The 20,824-nt window shown below is 29.8% G+C and overlaps 1 protein-coding gene across 1 annotated transcript in view; it reads right to left on the reverse strand.

Annotated features, from left to right (window-relative positions):
- LOC107453301 (CWF19-like protein 1) overlaps window positions 1-20,824 on the reverse strand; it is a 45,975-nt gene that overhangs the window by 14,120 nt on the left and 11,031 nt on the right. The window contains exons 5-7 of the mRNA XM_016070081.3: window positions 16,589-16,785; window positions 15,879-15,991; window positions 9,755-9,839 (exon numbers count right to left, since the gene is read on the reverse strand). Coding sequence (XP_015925567.1) covers window positions 9,755-9,839; window positions 15,879-15,991; window positions 16,589-16,785 — 395 coding nt within the window. The remainder of the gene's footprint in view (window positions 1-9,754; window positions 9,840-15,878; window positions 15,992-16,588; window positions 16,786-20,824) is intronic.

The following is a 20,824-nucleotide window of genomic DNA, read 5'->3' on the forward strand; positions in this document are numbered from 1 at the left end:
ACAAAATTTTCTCAACCATTTGAATTTGCTATTGGGAATCATAAGTAATAAATGTTGAATTGATTTCTTAATTGGTACTTCCTGAGAAAATACATTCTCTACATCATTTATAATAGAAATACCAAAAAATTTAAAAATTATTTTCTTTCAGGGGATTAAAAAAGAGAAAATAATTTTAACTATATCACACCTAAAACGAAAAAAAAAGGTAGGGTGCATTACTTTTGAAAAGTGTGTTAGATTTTCTGTGTGGCATCAATAAAAAGTTTCTTGCATGTAGCCTAATTATGGCATATCTGTTAAGGTTGTTAATATATTTTTAGCTTAGGGTTTAGAGCAATTTTACCATGGAAGATGAAAGAACATACAAAGAGGGTTAAAATTACCCTGCTTTGGTGATTGCAAGGTTCAAACCAGAATAAAGACAAGTATAATGAAATCCAAAATTTTGCACAAAAAGTTTCTTAAGGAAGTTTCTTGCGAATGAACTGGAAAGAGCATTGAAGAAAATGTATTAATTTTTTATTTCGTCAGTTATCAGTTATTGCATGATTCCAGGCAAAAAATATCCAGTTTCAAAACTGATACTCTTTTCTTATATCTGTTATTGATTGTAGAGTTGCATGGCAACTTAATTAAAATATTTTTAATCAATGTCTTGAACTTCACAGACAGTTATCACATTTTCATGTGAATATACTATATGCAACACAATTTTTAATGATTGTACACTTGATATTATTCTGTTTATTTCTATTAGTATTATATACATATATATAATACTAACTACTCTCTCTCTATATATATACAGTGAAACCTCCTGTTATGGACACTCCTGCAAAACGGACGCCTCTCAATACGGACATATTTTTAATTCCCCGGGAATCTTCTATGAATAAACCATCACGTATATTCTGCGCAAAGCGGACACTCCCGTAATCGGACGCGGACAGTCATTTTGATCCTGAAACGTTGTTTTTTATCTCTACAAACTGGGCACTACTTTTTCTAAATAAATTGCAAGCTAAAGAAATACAACTTTTCACTATTTTTAAAGCATGTAAATAAAACTTTTTGCCTTATCCATAACTTAAAATATTGTTAAGCTATTTCACCACCGAAAAATCAATCTTTCTCCTGTCACCTTGCCTTATCTTTGTAAAGGAAGGAGAGAAAATGGTACTGCACTCCTGAAATAATTCTGACATCGGCATCTTTTGATCTTTTCATCTGGAGCACACAGGTTATGAGACCCCTCAAGTTGAAATGACTTCTCTTAGTGCTTCTTCCCCATTGAAAATTTCTTTAATTTTCTTATCAATTTGAAGACTGTATTTAACACAAGTGGGGTAAAAATAAGAGAACAGAAGTATAATCTTTGAGGTGTTCATATAAATGAAACATTTATTCAGACACTTGATAGCTGATCAATTGTAAATAATCATCTCCATAAGTCCTCATGACTTACAGGTATGCATTACTTTTTTTTCTGTGAATCATGGGAGGTTTATTTTCCAAGAAGGTATTAACCATGTTCCCTATCAAATGGTAAGAGGGTGTGCACCTAATAATTGAAACGGACTGAGGACAGTACGCTCCTATTTGGTATCATATGTCTAACTTGAGTATCTATGCTAAGAAGAAAATTATATTTATTTATCTGTAGCTACATCCAGAATTATGTATTTATATCAAACTTCTTTATATATTCCTTTTTATCTTTCTTATTGTTTAAATAAATATTCTTGTAGATAATTACAGTATCCTTGTAGATATTATTTAATTATTTCTACATATTTGAGAATATTCTAAAAACAATTTACGGTGTTAAATTTCGTTATTAGGGTACCCTTTCCGTAATCGGACAACTCTCATAAACGGACAAATTTTTTGGTCCCATGAATGTCTGCTTAACGGAGGTTTCACTGTATATATATATATATCTATATATATAAAAATCTCTTGTCACAGTTTTAGTGGTTAAACTCCTCCTAAACGGCTCGACTGATTTTGGCGAACTTTTATACGTATATTCAGTAGGTCTGAGAATAGGTTTATAACTAATTTTTTTTTCATTTTTTGGACAAATTTAACGTATATTTTAAATATATCTTTATTTAATCGTATTCGGATCCAAAAGAGACATAGAGACATGATAAATCAAAAGTAATATTCACGCACGTTGCAACAAGTCACATTAAACTTTAATACTTATGCTCGCCCTTAAAAGAAGAGCATCAAACATATTTGCAAGTATGTGAATGAAGGCAGTGATATGGCAGTATTTCGAGTTGAAAATACCAATGTGACTGCTCTTCCAGTGAATAACAACGACGAAATAACGCTGTACCAAATTGGCCGGTACATCAGCTCCAATGAAGCTGTTTGGCGTAACTTTGGATTCCCAATTCATGATCCAACCGTTAGTCATTTAGCCGTCCATCTTGAAAACGGTCAGAGCGTATATTTCACGAACGAGACTGCGATTGACCGAGCTATAAATCCACCAAAAACTACACTAATCGAATTTTTTTGAATTGTGTAATCGTGCGAATGCTTTTGGTGCCTTTGCACGGACATTACTCTACTCAGAAGTACCACACTATTTCACATGGGCTCAAACGAAAAAATGGACACGCTGCAAGCAAGGCACGCACGTTGATGCATGTCCCGGTTTATTCAAATCAAACAACATAGGGGAGAGTATTTACAGTCAATCCAAGGCAGACTGAGTGCTTTTATTTTCGACTGTTGTTGACTAATGTCACCGGCTCATTGTCATTTCAAGATATACGTAAAGTCGATGGACATCAGCATCCAAAGTATAAAGATGCATGCCTTGCACTCGGCTTGATGGAAGACGACAACCCGTGGAAATGTATGCTTGCTGAAGCAGCACTGAACTGTACTGCAAAGCAAATTCTTCTACTATTTGCTATAGTATTAACTACATGTTTCCCGGCCCGTACAGGAACATTATGGGATAATCACAAAGATTCGATGACTGATGACATACGGTATCAACATCGCACACGTTGCAACGATCTAACGATAGCATTCAGCGATGCTATGTGCAATGAAGCACTGATTGCTATTGAGGATCTTTACATTATTATTGCGAACTTGCAACTCAGTCATTTCGGTATGCCTTCGCCAAATCGAAGTGCATCTGATTTATTAACCACTGACATGAATCGTGAACTTCAATACAATACGATAGAAATGGCAGCGATTGTTACTCGCAATACTCCACTAATGAATGAGGAACAAAGGAACATTTATGACGGCATTATGCTCGCAGTTTTGGCAGAACAAGGGGAATTTTTTTTTTGGGTTCACTAGGTGGAACTGGCAAAACATTTATTATTTCGTTAATTCTCGCTGAAATGCGATCAAATAATGGCCTCACGTTGGCCGTTGCATCATCTGGCATTGCGGCAACTTTATTGGATGCAGGCAGAACAGCTCATTCAGTATTTAAGCTGCAGCTAAATATTCAAAACAACCCAGATGCAGTGTGCAACATAAAAAAAGCAATCGTCTATGGCCACAGTGTTGAAACACTGTAAAATTATCACCTGGGATGAATGCACTATGGCACACAAACATTCGCTTTAAGCGTTGAACAGAACATTGAAAGATATAAAAAGCAATGACAAATTATTTGGCGGCACTCTGTTACTCCTTTCAGGTGATTTCGGACAAACACTTCCATTAGATTGGCATTTGCAATAACAAGGCCAAACAATGTCTGTTTTTGTCTTAGATTTGAGCACACCATGTTTTTCACACGGTGTGCTCAAATCTAAGCATTCATACGTGGATAATAAGCATTCATACGTGGCATGCTCTCGAGTGGGCAAACCATCCAATTTATTTGTGTTAGCTTAAGATGGAAAGACAAAAAATATTGTACACTCCATTGCACTAAGAGATTAATATTGTTGACTAATACTTTCAGAATTCGTTGTATATATAATTTATAAATAAAAGTTACAATAAATTAAAAAAACTATTATTTGGTGTGCTGTTATTTTCACATTTTGCCACCGTTCACAGCGCTCCATGCCTCTTCCACTCATATACCACATGCGCACACACTTACTATAAATAAGATGCATATTCATACTCTAGAAATAATTCATATGGCAAAACAACGTTTGCCGGGTCAGCTAGTATATATATATATATATATATATATATATATATATATATATATATACAGTGAAACCTGTGTATAATGATACTGTCTATAATGATAAACCTGTCTATAGCGATATTTCCTTGAGGTCCTGGTGAAATTCCTATTTACTCAATGTATTTTTTAACCTGTTTATAGCGATAACCACTTTTCAGTTAAACATGTCTACAACGATAATTTTTCCTCCTTTGATAGTTGATAGTTCTATTCCGATTTGGAAAATGACTCCCCATCGAGCCTAAATGTGAGATAACAAAATGTTGTTGTTTTTTTCATCTCCTTTGTATGCAATATTTTTTCGTTGTTTCTGAGAAAAAAGCCACTTTTAGGGGAAATTAGAGCAGTAGAAACGGGTGAAGGGGTATTGTAGGAGGGACAGAGCTTCGTCAGAAAAACGGGTGACACACTGACGAGACATCGATGCGGCAGCGACACGACAAGAGGGGAATTCCTATTCAATAGCATTAGAAAGTGCAGAGGTAATGTGCGCGTCTTAATGCTGTTGAATAGGGATTCCCCTCTTGTCGTGTCACTGTTGCATCGATGTCTCGTCAATGTGTGGTCCCTTAGGTGGGGGGAGGGGGAGTTTCTCGCCAATGATGATATCCCTGCTTTAAAAAGAACACTCCGAAGGTCAATCGTTTTGCTTTCCTCACCATTCATTAGCTGTGGAAAGGAGACAAGTTGCAAGGGGGCGCTCTTCCTTCAGAATGGTCACTTTCAAATCTTCTCATTCATAAGTAAGTCCTCATCGTTACTCACTACGGACTGGCATGTTTTCCTTGCAATAAAGTTAATTTTAATTTTGAAGTGATGGCTCGGCGTAAAGCATTATCTTTTGAAGAAAAATTAAATATCATATCGGAAATTGATCAAGGATTGAAGCAAGTTGACGCTGCTAAGAAATATGGGATTTCACAATCAACAATAGCTACTTTTTTGAAGAAAAGAAAAGATATCGAAGATGCTGTGGAAGGAAGCAAAATTGATGGTAAAAGGAAAATATTTAAAGGTGCAGTTAATGAGGATGTAGACAAAGCTACCCTAAGATGGTTCCACGAAATGAGACAACAAAATGTGCCAATTAGTGGTCCAATGATTGCAGAAAAAGCAAGAACATTTGCGTCTTTGCTAGGCAACAACGAGTTTAAAGCTAGCAATGGGTGGATTACATCATTTCGAGAACGTCATGGTATTGTTTTTAAAACCATCTCAGGTGAAGAAAAGTCAGCTCCAGTGAATGATGTTGCATCCTGGAAGCAACGAGAAAAAGAGACTATTGAAAAAAACTTATTCTCCAGAAAACGTGTACAATGCTGATGAAACTGGCTTATTTTATCAGCTCATGCCAGATAAAACAATGGCATTTAAGGTATAAAATTGTAAAGGCGGTAAAAAATCAAAACAGAGGTTAACTGTTCTACTTTATGCAAACAGTACTGGAACCGATAAACTGAAGCCGTTCGTTATAGGCAAATACGCTAAACCTAGATGTTTTAAGAATGTGAAAAGTTTAGAGGTTGACTACAAGGCAAACAAAAGAGCCTGGATGACAGAAGAAATATTTAACAACTGGCTGCTTGATGTGGATAAGGAGATGAAAAGAAAGAAGAAAAAAATAGGTCCCTTAGTTGACAACTGCACTCCTCACAGCAATCCTCCAAGTTTGAAAAATATAAAATCGTTTTATTTTCCCCAAAATTGCACGTCGATTCTACAGCCATTAGATTTGGGAATAATAAAATTTTTCAAAGGATACTATCGAAAAAGATTACTTCAGAACGTTGTTTATAATCTGGATAAATAAACTCCCAAATCCTTATGCAGTTGATGTAAAAAATGCATGTGATTGGATTTCCGAAGGGTGGAATTAATTGACACAATCCACCATCCAAAATTGTTGGAAGAAAGCTTCTTTCTTTGAGGATAAAAGCAACGGAAACGTAGAAACTGAGCTTACTGAAATCACTGATGAAGAAGAAAAATGTGTGGCAGGCTTAAATTCGATTGTCAATGATTTCCAAAGATCATCTAATACATCATTTCTATTTAACGCAGATGAATTTTCAAATTTAGATAATGATGTGTTGGTTTTCAGTGGTGCAAGTGATGAAGAGATTTTAGCAGAAGTTTTCCCGGGTGATCAAAGTGATGAGGAAGAAGCAGCTGACTGTTCTCAAAATAGGACTCAAATTTCACCCGAGAATGCCATATTGCTAATTAACACTTTGCAAGTTTTTGTTGCAACATTACCAAATGCAACTGATGTTCATTTGAATTCATTAGATGGACTGAAATCTATGTGCATAGAAATGGCAATTGCTTCCAAAAATAAGCAAACAAAACTAACCGATTATTTTTCTAAATAATTTCTGTTTTTAATCATAAAATTGTAAGTAAATTTTTCTTGTGTGCTGTTTCATAATTCTAAGAAAAATTTTTATTTGGAGCCTATAAAAGAAGTTTAATTTATCATTAGCTTTAAACGTATACTTTTAAATTTCAAACCTGTCTATAACGATAACCTGCCTATAACAATATTTCATTTATGTCCCTACAGTATCGTTATAGACAGGTTTTACTGTATATCTATTTATATATATATATATATATATATATATATAGCCCCAATTATCCGAGTTTCCGCTTTAACCGAGCTATCAAATATTTCACACATCTTTTTTTTTCTAGTTTATTTTTTATTCTTAAAACTACCGCCAAAAAAATTTCGGAATTTTATCTTCCAAACACTCAGTAAAACAAGCTGAAGGACAACACGAGATTACCGATGAAATAATCGTTAATATCATCAATAGTGAAAATGAATCTAGCTTAGATGATGAAGACAGTGACGATAAAAACCAACATTTAAAAATCTCTCAACATAAAAAAAATCATCATAAAAACTATCGAAAGTGCTATTGAATATATAGAACAACAAGAGGAGGGGACACCAGATTTCCTGTTTATCTCTTAAAAAATGGCCAAACATGTCGAAATAATGTAAAACAAAGAATGATTAAGGACTTTTTTTCAGTGAAAACTCTTTAATTCTCGTTAAGTATGCTCTTTAAGTGCTTTGAAGTAAGATTTTAATAATAATAAAAATTGTATGTGGTGGGCTCGTATAAGTCTTGCATCTGTTAAATAAATTACATCTATACCTACTCTTTTTTTTCTCCATTTTTATACTCTTTCTTTTAACCGAGTTTTTCGGTTATCCGAGATAGATTAACTCGAGACCACATTAACTCGGATAATCAGGACTCTACTGTATATATGTATATATATATATATATATATATATATATATATACAGTACAGAACCCTTTATCCGGAAACCAGAAAACCAAAAAACCGGAACGAAATTCGATACATTTTCCCGCCATTTTTTTAATAAAAAAAATTTTCCTCGGATTTTAGGATTTTTCTTTCTTTTTTGAAAGACGTTCACCTTACCATCATTTTGGAAATTATCATTAGTGTATTACTTCATCGTTTTTTATTCTTTTTAAGATTTCTAAAAAAAAATTTTTTTAGTCGGGTTTAACAATAAAAAAACGGCTTTCTGTAGCGATTCAGAAAACCGGAAAAATCAGTTATCCAGAATAGCGATGGTCCCGATCGTTCCGGATAATCGGTTCCCTACTGTATATATATGATCATGGCTGAAATAAGTTTATCAAGTTGAAAATTGATTTGCTGTGTTTTCAGTTGCAAATAAAAAGCTATAAAAAATTAATATAGCTAAGAAAAATGCAATAAATAATAATTTCCTTTACTGTTAATATATATGTTTTAAATATAATCAGGCATGAAAGTGACAAAAATAAAAAAAGCTGAACTTTTACAAAGCAGGTCACTGGGAGGACGGGGGGGGGGTGCTCTATATGAAACTGAGATTTATAAAAGCAACTTTTAACTATGCTGGGAGATTTTTATTTAACATTTAAAGTGGCAGAAGCATTTAGATAGTTAACTTTAAATTTTTCTTTAATAGAATTTCAAAATTTTGACTACCATATCAAAAAAAATTAAGCAATTATAGGAAGGCGCAACTAATAAATTACTTACTAATGAAAAATATACCACATCTTTACAGTAACTAATTCAAGAGAAAACTTACTTCTACTTCTTTCAAGAATTGCGATATTGGGTTTTAAAATCGTGTGAATATGAATCGCGATTTTGGATTTCAAAATCGCATGAATATGAATCATGATAATGAATTTTAAAATCGCGTGAATATGAAAAGCGATATTGAATGTTAAAATCGCGTGAATATGAATCGCAATATTTGATTTTAAAATCGCGAGAATATGAATCGCGATTTTGGATTTTAAAATCACGTGAATACAAATCATGATGTTGGATTTTAAAATCGCGTAAATATGAATCACGATTTTGGATTTTAAAATGGCGTGAATATGAATCGCGATTTTGGGATATGAATCGCGATTTTCGATTATAAAATCGCGTAAATATGAATTGCGATATTGGATTTTAAAATAGCGTGAATATGAATCGTGCGGTTGAATTTTAAAATCGCGTTTTCGGATTTTAAAATCATGTGAATATAAATCGCGCTGTTGGATTTTAAAAACACGAAAATACAAATTGCGATATTGAATTTTTAAATAGCGTAATTAAGAATCACGATGCATAATTTTTAGATCACGTGAATACGAATCGCAATGAGTAATTTTTAAATAGCGTACAAATACGAAAACGATATCTGATATTAAAACTGAGCGATAATGAACCTCAACATTGGATTTAAAAATGCGTGAAAACTAAACGCGACGTTGGATTTTAAACTCGCGATATTGGATTTTCAAATTGAGTGAATAGGAATTGCTAGTACGACTTTTAAAGCACGTAACTTTTAAATTAGTTAAATACGAAAATCGATGATTGATATTAAATCGTCTGATTAAAAATCGTGATTTTAGCAGATTCCGGCACAGTTCCTAATATTTAAAATTCCGAAAATCAGCCAAACAAAAGAAATCAAATATCGGTGGTCAGAAACGAAACGCTTAGACTCCTTTCTACTCTATAACAGAAGTCGCGGTAATCCGACTATCGTTCAGGGGGCTTGGGTTCTTCAATTGGACTCCCCAAAAATTTTAGTTTTTGGAACATGGTTGGAAATTTTAAAAATTGGGAGAAAAAAGCGGATTTCCACTTTTTCGTGGAAGTCTTTCATCCCTGTATAATTAACAGATTTTGTTTGTCACTAATTTTTCCTTAACCCTTTAAATGTGAACCATGAATTCCTTTTGAGACAGGACTTTTGGAGATAGGATAGGATAATAGGACTTTTTGAGATAGGATGATTGCTTTCATACACAGAAAACCAGATTTTCTTTATCATATTCAATGGAGCAATTGTGCTTGGCAGGAAAATATTCTTACTAATTTGTCCAAGTGGCATGGTAATTAAAAATTCATCAATCCTTAAAAAAATACAAACACAAAATTTTTTGATGAAAAAAATCAGAATTTTTCATAGACACTTTTAAGAATGTTAACTTAATTCCAAAAAATTACTTTTAGTTTCTTGCTATTGTTAACTGAAGCTAGTCCAATAAATCTGGTTACATGGGTAGGTATTTCTTGCAAAACTTTATGATTCCTAAAAATATACAAGTACCTTATATTACAATAAAAATATCAAATACATAATATTTTGTGTCATTGACTGATTTCACCATTGATTTAAAAAAATCTGTGGATACAACATTGCATTATTACACACAAGGCTAGTTCCATTCATCTCTTTCTCAGTAATTCAGAGTTGAAATAATCAGCATAACAAAAGGTATTGAAAAAATGTTTCTGCAGCTACTATTTTTGCGATAAACCTGATAACTACTATGAGCAACACGTGACTTTGGCATGACCATGTTAGTACAGATATAAACTACATCCAGCTAAAACCTGTTAAAGACATTTCTCAAGAGTTATTGAAAAGTTTTGGCTTATCTTTCAGTAAGAATTATATTAATTTTTAAATAACATTATTGCATTAATAACAGATAATTCTTATTTTTTTAGTTAGAAATATGATCATAGCAAAATAATGACATTATCACCAATGCTGAAATTCTTCAAGAGATCTCAAACTATTTATATAATCAATATTTATATAATTATATGTATTGATTATATGAATATTCATTTAAAATTTGACGATCAAAAAATTATTCAAGGGTATTAAACAAATAATTTTTGTATTGTAATGTTTAGACTTTTTGTTTACATCTTGCATTTGTTAGGTTTTTAAAATTTAAATGCTTACATAAGGAAACAAATTTTAAGTTCAATCTTTGAAGGAAAAATTTATATTTTTGTTAGTTTGTATTCTTATATCTATGAAATAAAATTGTCTGTATGATCAGGAAAAGAATTTTCATATAACTTAAACATAGTATAATAAAATAATCTAATCAAAGAATGAAACTAATTTACAAATTCAGAAAAAGACAAAATAAGTAAGTAACATTTAAAATAATAAATCAAAATAGTTTCAATCAGCAATTATTTAGATTGTTTTATTGCAAAATGCTCAAGAAAATTTATTTGGCCTATAGAGGGATTTAGTGAATGGAAATTTTGTGTTTTAAATTATTTTAAATTAAAAATATTTGAACAATAAAATAAAATACCAAGGTTTCTATCTGAATTCTCATATTATTAAATCTATTAAGGAATTAAAATATAATTTTATTATATGTGTTGTTGACAAAGCTTCTAATAATTTTTGTTTTATTTGCAAACTTTTTTAGACATTTAATGAGTAATGAATATGATAACAATACTTTTGACAAAATTAATAATTCTAAAAATGAAATTGATAATCGAATATTAGATTTTAGAAATATAGAGAAATAGCTGTAGAAAATTGGTTTAAAAATCAATAGCATTAGTAATCCTTATTTATTTCCTACAATTAAATTCCATAAAACACCGGTTAAATTTAGATTTGTAACTTGCAGTACTGGCTGTTATAATTCTGTTTTTGGTAAAAGATTTTTTAATTATTTAAACATTATTTTAAATAAGATTTTTTTAAATGATAAGCATTTAATTTTTAATAACAACAAAGACGTTTTTAAATATTTGAATTACAATAATATTAATACTGTTCTCACATGTGATTTTGAAAATCTTTTTGCGAGTATAGCAGACAATAATTTAAGGAATATTTGTTTGGAAATATTTGACAAATATTTGAATAATGAGGACATTAATAAGGAAGACCGGATATATTTATGTAATATACACATTTTTGAAAATTATCTTTTTAATGGTATTTGTTTTTACACACAAATTCAAGGTATTTCAATGGGAAATTGTTATTCAAGTGCATTTGCTAATATTTTCTTACATTTTTATGAACAAAATTTCTTACAACATAATTTATTAATTTGATTTAGATTTATTGATGATTTAATTATTTTTGAATGAAATGATTTTGATTTAATTACATAAAGAACTAATTTTATTATAAAGAACTAAATTTAATTAAGACTAATTCAGATGAAAATTCTGCTTATTTTTTAGATCTTGATATCAAACTTCATAACCAAAAACGTTTCATTGGATTATACGGGCCGGGATAGCCTGGTCGGTAGGGTTCTGGGCCTAAGTCTGAGAGTTTGTGGGTTCGAACCCCGTGTAGTAAAATGATGACTGATGCACGTTAAATATGTTGAGTCAGAAAGTCCTCCATGTTCCCATAGCAAATCAATACCTCTGGGGGTACTGGATTGGAGATCAATCGTTCTCTGATTTAGGTCAAAATTACGATCTATGGCTGAATGAATGGGTCCGGGCTATAAACGGGTGCAACAAATGGGTGTGGCAGAAGTCGAATTCTTGACCATAGATGCCGCCATTGGAAATGAAGAACAATCGCACCCCTCTGCCTGAACAGGCATACGAAACCAACCAACCATCAGATTATACGATAAAAGAAGAGATTTTAAGTATAATGTCATTAGTTTAACACATTTTAATTCTAACCTTTACTTTAAGATTTTAAAGAATATCTTGATTGGTCAAATTGTTAGATTTAAACTTATTTGTAATAATAAAATAGATTTTCTTCCAGCTATTGGGAATTTCAGGATTATGATAGAGAATAATAATTTTCCTTAAGCCCGCATAAATATGCCTATGCGGTGAAATTTAGGATTTTATGTTCCTGAAGAATATAGATGGCAGCACCTTTTTCAAATTTTTACTAATTGAACGTTTTCTATTTTATTTTTTCAAGATTTTCACCAAGGAGTCAGCACTTTATTTATTTCTAAAGTTTTCTTAATGATTAGGCAATTTATATGTTATTTTGATGTGACTATTCTAACTAAATTTATTTAATTTTCTTATATGTGAGTGTTTCTTTATTATGTCTTATTTTGTGTACTTATAAGTCATTAAGATTTACTTTGTAATAGTTTGTCATTTATTTTTCTTTGCATTTATTTGCATTTCAATTTTTCTAATTGCTTCTTCTTATTTGATTTTCGATTATAGGGCCTCAGAGCACTTTGGGTCTTTGGTTTCACAACTGACAACAGAAAGGCTGCTGTGTGTTAGCGGGCAGTGTGTCCCCTGATAAAGTGCTATCCTGCTAACACACATATCTTAAAATTTTTATAATTTTGTTTTCTGCTACAATTGTTTTTCTGACTTTATAATAAAATAATTTAAGAAGCTATAAATTTTTGCCTTGAGTTGTAACATCAGATTTCTTGTTTTGAAACTCAACCACATAGACAACTATTATCAGCAATTATTGTATTCTTTATAGCTGTAATGGCATCATCAAGTTGTATTAAGTCAGTGATACAATGATATTTTCTGTACCATCCAAAGAATAAGTGAGAAAGTTTTATACGTATAATATTCCTATCAATTTGTTATGTCAGAAGTCATTTATTTTTATTTTAAAATAAAATAAAAATACTTATAAATTTTATACTTTAGTGTTATTTCATTTGTTTATCAAAGAAATTCCTGATATATTATTTGTCTTGTGATTGTTACTCAATTTGCTTTGTAGAAATTTTATTGATTTTGATTAATTGTAAGGTATTATTAAATAATTTGTTTATGTTTTCATAAAGAGGAGATTATAATATCTCTGTATTTCATATTTCTCTTGGCATTTCTGTTTTACTTGCATAGTTCTTAATGGTTGAACTAATTTATTGTAAGCAATAATATTTTAAGTTTGTCTAACCATTAATGAGTGTTTATAATTTTTATTTCTCAAAACTTTCATTGTGGCTAGAGCAAATTTGTTTGGATTCTGTTGTAGTTGTTTTTAATGATACAAGGACAAACCAAGCTCGCCAACAATTAGCCTTTTACAAATTAAGTCAGGAAGGTGTGCTTTTTGTTAGACAAGAGAGCACTGCAAGAACAAAAGTACTTCTTAGATCAGAACCCCATGAAAAGATGGCAGCAACCAATCATTTGTAAGGCCACTTCCTCAACTTAGACACATATTTGAAAGGGAAGGAAATTGTCTCCAGATATTGCTCAGAGACTGATCACACAATTTTTGATTCCACAGAATTTACAAACATGCATATCGCATGTAATCTGTGGGTCTTGGTGGAGTCAAGGATCGAACCATTGCCCCTTTGGACTGGAGTTCGATTCTTTTATCATTATTCTCTATTATTATAAAGTCAAGTTTGCAAGAGGTTGTACGGTTACTATTTTAGCAATATAACTGCTAATTACTTTAGTAATAAACTTCTACGAAATGATTCTTCAAGCCTTACGATTTTTGTTTTTGGTCCGAATAAAACAAATCTATCTTCTCCTTTTTAGTTTAATTGAAAAATGCAGTTTTAAAATTTTACTGAGCAAAAGAGCTAAAATGTTTGGTAAATACCATCCCCATTTTTATTCCACCCCTCCATCACTTCATCTTATGCAAGTTATCTCTTACCTAATTATAAGCTTACTAGAATCAAACTGTGATATCAGTTTGATTTCAAAAACCTTTCTTTAGTCAAACATTTGAAAAGTTTTGTAACTATTATTTTTGTATTTTTTGTTATGAAATGGACATTATGACATTTTGTTATCAACAGGGAAAATACTTTCAAAATTTAGTTACATTTTACAATTACCAAAATATTTCTATTTTGTAATGTAACTGTTACATTTGGTGCTGTATGGATCATGGTTTACAAAATAGGGAGAAAAGTGCTCTTTCAGTACTAATTCAAAGTACTCACTCTCCAGACAAAGCCAAATTCTCTGACATTTCCAGAATAAAATTCTAAAACTTATTTAGATTTTTACAATTTAAATTAGGACTATATTAATCATACTTTAGAAATATTCTAACGTATTTATAACAATGATAAAGAAATAATTATAAATGTGAATTTTTTTTAAATTAAAATTTTAATTTTTTTCTACTTGAATTTTTTCAATTTGTGGTGCTAAACATTTTATGATATAAAACAAAATAAGGAAATGAATAAAAGCCATAATTTTGTTTGATAAAAACCATAATTTGTTTTAAGTTTTAGAGAAATTAGGTTAAGCTAAAGAAAATTTTTAATATTTCAATGTTTTAAAAAATATAGTTCGAATTTAAAAAATAATTCTTGTTTAATAGAAAGTGGAAACAACACTGACGACAAGAAAAAAAATAACAGTGCCACAGAATAGGTTATATAAAACAGTTTTAAAAATGCATAACAATAGATTGATCTATATTTACAGTGAAATTATCTGTGATCATTATTAATTGCTAAAAATCAAAAAATCTTCAAAGCTAATTTGTGAATTTTCTTGAGAATTCAAGGTATTTTTAATTTTCTGGGAATTCCAGGCTTCCTCTTTTTCAGAAAGCCCACCCTGTAATTGCTAGTTTAAATTTGAATGAACTTAATGGGGAAGGGCATTTATTCCACTAGGCATAATTTCTTTTAGGCATAAGTTATAGTAGATTTTCGAATTTTCCAATCCCTCTTTCATTTCATGAGAAACCTATTTTAACAAGAGAGATTGTTATAAAAAAATAGGAAAAAATTTACACATTTTTTAAACTTTTCAAAAATTCCGGTTCATTTAATTCCAGAAAGTCATTCTTATATTGTATTTTCCAAAATACTCAAAATTACCTAAAGCAATATGTTAATTCAAGAATGAAATATTTATTTAAATCTCTTTCAAAAAAGTTTGTTAATTACTTTGGTTTTGAGACAAGAGCCAAAAATGGCTACACCAAGCCATCAACTTGATATAACTACATGTTCTTGGTTAAAACAGCAGGTTCTTTGGTTTATATATAATATATATACATCAATAGAAATACTAAATTTAAGTTTAATAAAACCTGATATCCTTCTAGTAAAAAATTTTATAAGTCAGGATGGTCGATAGTTAAAAAAGAACTTCCTAATCTGGGGCAAAAAACCTTGCAAAACATGGTGATATGGATATTGTTATAGGTGAAAAATAGTAATTTAATGCTAAAAAATATATCTTTTCCCTAATTAAAATATTTACCAAATTTTTCAGAAGTTAAGAAAACCATTTAATTTATAAAAAATAATAGCCTACAAAGAATTTCTTTTTGAATGAATGAAAATACAACTTTCTAAACATAGAAAAAAAAAAGTCAAATATACATTACCTGTAAGGCAGTCGCTCATAAAAAGTTTCAGATAAAGCAGAAAAATGATATCTAGGTTTTAACTCCTTAGCCAAATAAGCAATTAAATTAGAATCTTTATTTTCAATGTGCTCCTAAGAAGAAAAATAAAGGAAATAATTAAAACCTAAAAATGTAACAACTAAACCAAATATTTATTTTTGAAATTTTCTATTTCAAACAATGGTAAAACACAATATATTATTCCATTATATTATTCTCTAAAATATATTATTCCATTGATTACTTGCAGCAATTCTACAGAACTGTAACAGAGGAAAATTGCAGTTAAAAGCAAGTACAAAACACATGTACATGACTTAGATAAAAGTCCATTTTTATAAATTGTCATATTATTAATTTAAATAATGAAATACAATTCATTACAATTACATTAGAGAATTAAAAAAAATACTCTTATTTATTTCCGTTTAAGATGTTATAAAGAGTGATACATTTTCTATAAAAGAAAAGTTTTCACAAACAAATTAAGCAATAATTTGAATTAGGTAAAATTCTATTCTTCCCATTAGGCCTGAAAAGTAGCATCACAATTAGGTGAGATATCAGTGTAGTAAATTTGATCGGAAAATACCATATAAGCTTATTTCAATTAATAATACCCAGAAGGTTAATAAACAAGTTTGTAAATGTCTGTGTGAAAAATATTAACTGTAGTTTTTAATACTTACTGGCTCTTTAGCAAATTTTGAAACTCCTCTAGGCCACTGGGATGTTAATAAAATATCAATATTGAATTGGGATGTATATGTTAAAATCTCTGTCACATCTTTTCTATTAAATGTGTAGCGGCTAGAATCTTTATGCTCAACTCCACTTAGATAAGCAATGCGTAATCCAGAGACTCCAGTAAACATTCCTCGTTTCCCTAATCAGAAATAATTTATTTAGTATTAAAAAAAATACTTTTTGTCATAGGAATGAAGTATGTAGATTTAATTAGTCAAAAAAAAATATAAAAAAACAAACATATATAAGAATTTGATTAAAAAGTAAAGCATTCATTAAAGTGCTTAGCATAAATATACATCAAAGAACCAATCCTCACACTGTACTAAAAATTTATAATATCCTCTCTGTTCACAAATTTCAAAGTATTTCCCTTTTTCTCAGAATATCCACTATATTTAAGCAATTTTTGTTAACTTAAACATTTTGGGCACATCCTTTATTGCAGAAAAATATACTAAATGAGCAAAATCATAAAATTAATAGATGTAGATTTCATGTAGAAAAAACTGGTTTCTAAAAATAGTATTTTATAAAAATTAGTTGTTAAAAATCAGAGATGCAGAATAAGTCAGAAAACACAAACAATGATTGAGGAAAATTCAGGTTGAGCACCGAAAATTTTTAATCCAGATCCCCCTACAGAACATCAGACTTATACCATAATCGTGTTTTGTAAATATAATGTCATTTAAATTTATTTAAATGAAAAAGAAGACGTTTTTACTTTAATGCAAATCACATACAAAGTGATAAAAAATAGTATACCCATCAATGACATGTCATTTACAATTAAGAAAATCTGTCCTAGTTGAAACTGACTTCTAGTAGACAGGCATATGGCCACCTGCATTAACCTCATTTGTATAACATTTGGCATAGCGAGAAAGACTAAAGTGTTTTGAACCCTATGGTATAAATGTTAGTACTTGGTGTTCTCTGATTCATCCCTTTAATTTTTAAAAAGTAATCAACAAGGAGGCAATTTTTTTAAAAGCTCTCAGCTTCATTAAACAAAATTACTTTCTTTTATAGAAATATTGAACACCAATACTAAAGCAGAGTAAAACTGAAAATAATTAGAAAAAAGAAAAAATAACCAAGCCATCGACAGAAAATAGTCACAAAATAAAATTATTTTATTTCAATAAAGAATGAACTAAAAACAAGCACGAAATCAGTTATATTACCCATTTTAAAAATGTTTTATATTACTTGATTTAAAAATTGAAACTTATTACCATACTGTCAATTTTTCTTAAAAAGAGAAATAAAATAGAAAGTTTAAAAATATGAATACAAAGTGTTGAAAGATTTAGAGCAAATGGTTCTAAGACAAATAGTGAATCAGCATTTTCACCCTCATCCACATTTTCAGTCTCATCAGCATTATCAGCATCATCAACATTTTTAGCTTCATCAGCATTTTCAGCCTCATCAGCATTTTTTTTAATATTACAATTTTTCAACATATTTGAAAATGGAAAATTTTATGTAGCTAAAAATTCACAAGAAAAGGGTATCACCAGGGAAATTCAAATTAGAAAAAAACTTGGTGCATTAGTAGTATACCTTAAGAGTGTTCACCCCTAAAAATAATCGAGATGATTTCCCGATTCCAGAAAAATACATTTGAAAATTCAAGCTTACTTTTAATACTAGTTCAATCTTCACTCTGGTAAAGAAGCTGTAGTCTAGAGGCAGGGAACCTACATAATTATGAGAAACGTGGGGTTCGAATCATGCTGTGGATTGTTCTTTTACTTTTTTCTCTTAAAAAAGGTTTTCTTTTTGTTTACAAATAGTTTAAATGCAATTTCATTTTACTTACTGTATTTTTAAATTATTAGATGTTTATTGATATTTAAAGTACAATAATAACTTCATCTTTTAATAAAATAATATTTATAAAACGTTAACTTTAATTTCATTGCATATTTTGTTTTACGAATAGCTAATACAAGATGATTGTTTACAAGAATAATGTGTTTAAAATTGATCTGCAGAAAAACATATTTCAGTAACATTAAAAAAAATTTCTCAATCTTTTGAAACTTGGAAACATAACAATCATGTTCATTTTATCAAAACTTGGCAAAAGAAATTGATAATGAACTGCTTTTTGATTTTAATAACTTAATTAAGTTACAAAAATAATATAGTTATTAAAATATAATAAAATCTTCACAAAAATTTATTTTGTGAATTTTTCCAATTAACTATGCAGAATTTTATAAATGCTTTATTAGATTTTTCTTTTTTGTTTGTTGTTAAATAATAGTTAAAATAATATTTTAAAAAAATTAAATAAAATAATTAACACTGCAAGGTAATACCAAATTTGCATATTTTGGAGGAATCACCTTAAAACGTAACTTTTTAATTATTACAGTCACTGTTTATAAATATTATTATTTTGACTAACATCCTATTATTGAAAAAATTCATTATTACTGTAATTTTAATATCAAGTAATAAAAAATACAGTAAAAAATATGGAATTAAATTAATAATATTTGTAAACAGTAAAAAATAGTCTGTTGTACAATTCGAAAACCAAGTGTCTTATTATTAGGTGGGTTACTTGCCACTAGAAGACTGTGCTATTAAAAAAGTGACGATTTAACTAGTATATAAAGTATGCTTAAATTTTAAAATATGTTTTTCTCAGAAATGGCTGGCTAGTTAGTGTGCTTTATTATTTAAGAACTGATTACCCTTAAGATATACTACTAATTTACCAAGTTATATCCTAAATGGGATTTCCTAAATTATACTCTCTCCTTGTTAGTATGTATAAATTTTGAATTCAATTTAAACTACAGTCGAACCTGTTTATCTCGAATTACATCAGAAAGGCCAAAAATTTGAGATAAAGAGGTTTCGAGTTATACAGATACTTGTGAAAAATTAAATTTAATTAAAAGTACCTTAATTGTTTTTAGTAGAAAAATATAGGCATTTCTTTAATTATATCACATACATCTATTGACATAACATTTTTTAACATACATTTTACACTGAAAATAATTTTTCAAAGATTTTTGATGTATAACCTTATTTGTTTCGATTATTCTTTAAGGTTAGAAAGAGCGCAAATCCGTCATAGCCAACATTTTCCTGGGATTCAAGAATAGTTTATAAGAATAGTTTATAAGAATTCTACAGCTTTTTCTACCTCTTTTGTATTCATTTTTGGTTCATCAATGTGATATTCAGCTTCTTCCTCTTCATCTGATATTCCTTTGACATTATCTATGATTTCTGCATCTTTCAATGTTCTGCGTGTTGCCAGGCAGTTGTCCTTTTGTAAAAATCTTCATAATTAATGCCAACATTAAATCCAGATTTTATTGCATTCCATTCTGGCAAATCTGTCACTGCATTTTCAGCGTCAATAGTTTCTTCTTATTTACTGATGCCATCAACCTCTTGTTCATCATTCTCACAGCTGTTCTTAAAACCAGCTTTTTAAAACCATTTTGGATAGTTTTTTTAGAAACACATTTCTCCAGGCAAAACAGTAATTCCAATAGCATCTAAGACATTTATTTTTGGAAGAGAACTTTTTTCATCAATGGCATCTACAACTTTGCTCACACCAACTGTTTTCTATAGTTCACTTTAAAACTCCTAATTATCATTTGATCTATTGGTTGCAATTTTGAAGTTAAAATGAATTTCTACTCTTAGCTTTTCTTATCTATGTTTCAAAAAAAAGCTAACCCTTTGTGGTTACTACTCATTAATCCTTCGCTTACTGCCAGAATCATTTTATTCCTTTCTAGTTAAGAAAGTGCATGGATAGTGATTGAAATTCCAAGAAAAACCCCCAACCTGTTCATCTCTACTTCCTGTGGGCTCACAAAATTCATCTCTGTCTGCAAGTTCTACTGATAAAGAAAGTTTTGACATTTTGCTCTATTATTAGAAATTCGAGAAACATAAGTTCTTTTTTTAAAAAAAAATTTCGACATAAACATGGAAAATACATTGATTTTAGATGGTAAATGTAGGGAATTTTAGAAATTTTGAGATATAAAGTTTTTTGAGATAAAGTTTTTTGAGATAAAGAGGTTCAAGATAAACAGGTTGAATTGTACTAAACAATTTTTAAATGGAGACTTTTAAGGTTTATTCTACCATGTATCTGCTTTTTCTTAGAATACTAGATAAGG

The sequence above is a fragment of the Parasteatoda tepidariorum genome, chromosome 11 (genome assembly GCF_982258835.1).
Source record: "Parasteatoda tepidariorum strain Cologne lab strain chromosome 11, Ptep-v5.0, whole genome shotgun sequence".
NCBI lineage: Eukaryota > Metazoa > Arthropoda > Arachnida > Araneae > Theridiidae > Parasteatoda > Parasteatoda tepidariorum.